At 42.4% G+C, this 4,978-nt stretch overlaps 1 protein-coding gene and 1 long non-coding RNA gene across 2 annotated transcripts in view; one reads left to right on the top strand and one right to left on the bottom strand.

Moving 5' to 3' along the window:
- The window catches only part of MAD1L1 (MAD1 mitotic arrest deficient like 1), a 685,198-nt gene that overhangs the window by 667,047 nt on the left and 13,173 nt on the right, over nt 1-4,978 (bottom strand). Inside the window, exon 9 of the mRNA XM_018560488.1 lies at nt 3,900-3,961. Coding sequence (XP_018415990.1) covers nt 3,900-3,961 — 62 coding nt within the window. The remainder of the gene's footprint in view (nt 1-3,899; nt 3,962-4,978) is intronic.
- The window catches only part of LOC108790266, an 18,731-nt gene that overhangs the window by 11,437 nt on the left and 2,316 nt on the right, over nt 1-4,978 (top strand). The window lies entirely within an intron of this gene.

Consider the following 4,978-nt stretch of genomic DNA (forward strand, 5'->3'; position numbering starts at 1 on the left):
ATAAAGAGTACCTGTCACCTCCAAATGCTATCACACAGGGGATTATTATTCCCTGTGTGATAGCAATACAGTTAACTTTTTTTTAAAAATAGTTAAAAAGAAAAAAGTAAAAAATATTAAATAAAAATGTAAAAAATAAAAAAAGGCGATAAAGTAAAAATAATAAAAACAAATTAAATTTTTTTACAAAGTAAATAAAAATAGAAAAAATTAAAACCAGCCCCACTGCCCCCATCTGCACGCGAATAAACGCGCAGTGTTTTCAACTGCAATCGTGTGCAACCGCACGGGCAGGACGGTATTGCAGCAGGAAAACGTGCAATCTGCCTGGACTCCTGCTGCGTTCTCCTGCTGCAATACCGCCGCAGGCGATCACGGTTGAAAACACTGAGCGGTGCATGTCGTGAAAATAGGTACAGCTACCTTTTTTTCAGCGATTGCCACGCAGATGTAACCCCATACATGCGGATGCAACCGCTGTATGCAACCGCACACGATCGCACGTCCTGGGAATCCCAAAGTCTGCACCAACCCTAAAAGGGTAAATTCACTTTCCCAAGCACAAATCTCCCTCCCACTATACTTACCTTTCAGCAAAAGGTCCTTCCCTTCCACCAGTACGGGTGTACTATCTGTACTTGTTCCATGTATTCTGAATTTCGCTCGCAAATTGCAGGCAATCGTTGGTCAACGCGGTCACCTGACGGCACTGACCAATGAGAAGCGCTTCTAAATTAGCAATTCTAAATGCAGTTTTGGTTAGAATTATTTTTTTTGTATCAGGACAAGTAGATTGTCATGAGGGACAAGTAGATTCGGCCCCCGCTTTTAGTCCTTGGACAAGTAGTTTTTTCCAAATTTTCCACACCCCTGCAATACCTGAACAATGCCTGGATCCAATCAGATTATTCAGGTATTTTGACAGCCAGCGGGGCCGACAAGCAAGATACTGAAGCTTGGCGCAGTGGGAGATCCCTCCATCCACACAGTTTAGCGTAGATGGAGGAATCTGTTGCACTTTTTCCAACCATAGAAAATCTGCAGATAATCTATAGCTGCATGGCCAGCTTTAGAATGAAATTACTTAGCAAAGTCCCGAGTGTTATGGTTCCAGCAGTGTCCAGTCAATGAAGCAGAAAATTAATCTGGGATTGGCTCTCTCAAAATAAGACTTTTGCAAAATGTTCTTTTGTGACATGATCTGTAGTCTTGTCAGCTTCAACAACCCAGGTCAAAGGGCAGTTCCCACAGGGTTCACTTACTAACATCACATAAGCGCAACCGTATGATATGCTTTTTATATAGCAGGGCAGGACAAACCTGTACTTCAATTGACTTAAATACCTGCCTCCAATCACTCATCCTGATGTCAGTATCCTAAAAGTTCCCATACTTTAATTAGTAACCTCATTCACACCATATATTGAAGGTTAAATCACGTATTTGAAACAATACCTGTAGCAACGATGTGCACAGAGTCATAAAGCTTTTTCTTTTAACTAAATATTGACCGTGGTGGAGAAATAACCACAAAAAACAGGAACAAGGACAGAGTAGGAATTTGCTTATTTGCACACAGACCTGGATGAAAACCGGTGTTACCTAAAAAGGTACATCTGCTGTCTGCTATCAAAGTGAGAATACGTTTGCTTCCGCTGCTTATCTGTCTTCTATAATGGCTAACTGAATGAATGAAAAGCAGATCGATTGACTCCAGTATATTGAAGCACTGACCTGGACCACACATAAGGATCAGGAGTGCAGGCCAAGTCCATAACTATGCCCCCAAATTACTTGTACAGATTTCATTTAACCCTTTCACTGCACAAGACATTTAGTCGTTTTTTTTTTAATGCCCGAGTATTACTTAAAGTGACATTAACCTCCCTGGCGGTATTCCCGAGTCTGGCTCAGGGTTAATTTTCAATACCAGGAGCGGTAACCCCGAGCCAGACTCAGGAATGCACAGAAAAGTGTCACTTACCTTGTCCCTGCGAGCCCGCGGCGTCCTCTGCTGTACACGGCTGGCCAATGATAATCCCCCCTATGCTGCTGCAAGCACCTTATTTGATGCCTCTTGAAGCGATCATCCTCTTCCTTCCACTCATTTCCAACAGGTCCTCCAGCGCTGGTGCCAGTCTCTGATCCACCGCAGACTCCTAGTGTCCCACGGTGTCTGTCCGACGTGCGCACTCCCGGCTGCGTCCATTGAGTTTCAATGTCTCTTTTCGCCCCCAACCTCTACTACGCATGCGCCTGCACACTTCCACCTTCACAGCCGTTCAGGAGCCGGGAGTTCTTCAGCCAGGAGTGAGCAGCACTGGAACAGGTAAGTAACTAGGTATTTGCCTACTTTTTGGGGCATATATCTCCTGCTTTCTGGCAGGAGATATATATATGGCAAAAAAGAAAGCCTTTAATTCTACTTTAAAGAAAAATAATGGGTAGAAACAATTTTAACTTCTTAACTCTTGCAGTGGGGCTACCCCTGCACAGTGTATAGGACATGAAGATGTCAAGGGGTCATTGCTGGTGTGGAGATGGGGAGAGAGGCAGCAGGGACTGATCTAGCCACCAGCTGTCTCTGAGGTTCAATTAAGTTTATCTTTGTTATTTCCATCCCTAGAAGAAAACAAGCACTTAACCCTTGCAGTGTAGGAGTAGCCCCATTGCAAGGGTTAAGATTATTTATGCCCCTTTTTAACCCCCAGCCCAAAAAATTAAAATAAAAATTTCAGAAAGCAGCGACCCTTGTAGAATAAAATGGTGGGAGTGGCATTTTTTTTAATTTCACATTATATTAAAAGGTAACTTTTTTTTTTAATCCATATTTGCAGTAAAGAATAAAAAAACTAATTTTACACAAACACTATACTGTACACAAATTTTTAGTTAACAGTGAATGACCACCCTAGAATTATTGCCGTCACTCCGGCATGCATGGAGATACCAAATATGAGTGCCGCCATTGTTTTTTTTCTACACAGGCACACCCAACATGCTCGAACATATTCATATGTGCATGCACGTGGGGGTGGCTTTAAAGTAATTTTTTGGGGGTGTTTAGTTAGTTAAATTTTTTCAAACAAAAAATTTTAAAAAATGTATTTTACTTAACTTGCTATCACAAGAGAGCCGACGAGCCCCTAATGTGAAAACAGGGAGGGCTCCTCTTTGAGACACCAGGGTAGTTAAGACCCCTAATGTAGCTTCTGCACCTTAACTAAGCGTGTATTTCAAGACCAACATTTTTTTTTTTTCGAACCTTTTCTAAAATTTTTATTTTATTTTTTATAAACTTTTAATTTTTTTAATATTTTATATTTGTATCTATTTTTTATTTTTTTTACTGTTTAGGGGCTTCTGGGAATATTAGGGATCTAAAACAGACCCCTGCTATTTCCCATTTTAAAATAGAAAAAAAGAGATTGAGGCCCTTAATCTCTTTTTCTGCAGCCCCCATTATAAATGAACAGGAATCCTCTATACTGAGTGTTCCTGTTCATTCATAACTTGTGGAGATAGTATGTTTACCATGTGCACATTTATGAATGAACAGGAGGTGATGTAGATCACTCCCATTCGTTCATAATAGAGGACACAGTAAACATACTCTGGGGACATGAATTCATGAATTCTTGTATCGGGGCCCTGAGGTCATTAGTTACGCCACTGATCCCTAGTCACCATATTTTCCTTCCATGGAAAAGCTTGTAGTCTTTTGCCAATATTTTACCCGGAGTTTTTTTATGTGGCATGTCTGAAGCTAATGAAAGATAAAAGTTTTCATATTCTCAGACCGTTCTAAACATTCCATGCAGCGCCAAATCAACATGACTGGCACTCTCCCCATCAACCTCACAAATTAGATCATCTTCAGTCAAATGTCAAGCACCTACTTGATGTTCAGACCAGTTGCTTGTTCCAGGTTTTCCCAGCTCTTCAACTTCTTCAAAGTTTTCTACAAGAAATTAAAAAAAACATTAGACACATTCTAAATACAAAGTGTTTTAGTAGAAAGGAATTCAGCAAATATGAAAGGAACATTATTTTATTTCGAATCTTATTGTGGCCTAGAAGTGCTTATTCACACAGCCCAGTCCTAATCTTTTAAGATTATACTGATTTCATGTAGTGTATCAGTTTCCAATGACAATAAACCAAAGAATGCCACCAGTACTGTCAATAGGGGGGTGCAGCCGCAACCCAGGTGACACCAAAATGACAGTCATTTTGGTGTTAACCCCCTCTGCAAAGTCACGCACTGGGTCATAAACCGAGAGCCCGACAGTTGCAAGAGAGAGGAGGGGACTATATCTTATCCTGCCAGGTGAACGTCCCCTCCTATCTCAGCCGGTGTCCATCATCAAGTTGGCCACCGACAGGTAACAGTGTGTGATGTCATCATGTGCATGCGTGAGGCCATCACAGCAGAGTGTCCCCCGGTGGTCGCTCCGGGTGACACCACGCCTGGGGACGCCCCTGAATGCCCCCCAACCCAAAATAGGCAGCCCAATCGTTAACCCCTTCCCATCTGCTGGCTGTTATGCAAACCCACTAGCTTTAATGCCTTCAGACGCTGACCTGGTAAAAGTATGCAGAAAAGGAAGTCCTTATCTGCGTGTTTGCTCCGAGTCACAATCAGGTCCGGTGAAATGGATCTCTGATACGTTTGTTTTTCCAAAACTGGCCAGAGTCGGGGGTAAATGCCCATCAGTTTACACCCGGCTGCCCATAAAACTAGCATTGGGCATTCGATTGGGTCTGCTTGAAAAGCAGACAGGGCGACCCGATCAGACCGCCCATGTGAAAGGTAACCTCTGCTGGACCCCATGTTGGTCTATGGAGAGACCGATGTAAACGGACATGTGTACATTTATCTCTCATTACCCCCATTCAGGCACAATCAGGTCTATTGAAATGAATCTCTGATCCGATTGTTTTTCCATACCTGCAAACCTGGCCGGAGTCGGGGGGG

The sequence above is a fragment of the Nanorana parkeri genome, unplaced genomic scaffold (assembly GCF_000935625.1).
Source record: "Nanorana parkeri isolate BGI_ZX_2015 unplaced genomic scaffold, ASM93562v1 scaffold458, whole genome shotgun sequence".
In the NCBI taxonomy this organism is placed as follows: domain Eukaryota; kingdom Metazoa; phylum Chordata; class Amphibia; order Anura; family Dicroglossidae; genus Nanorana; species Nanorana parkeri.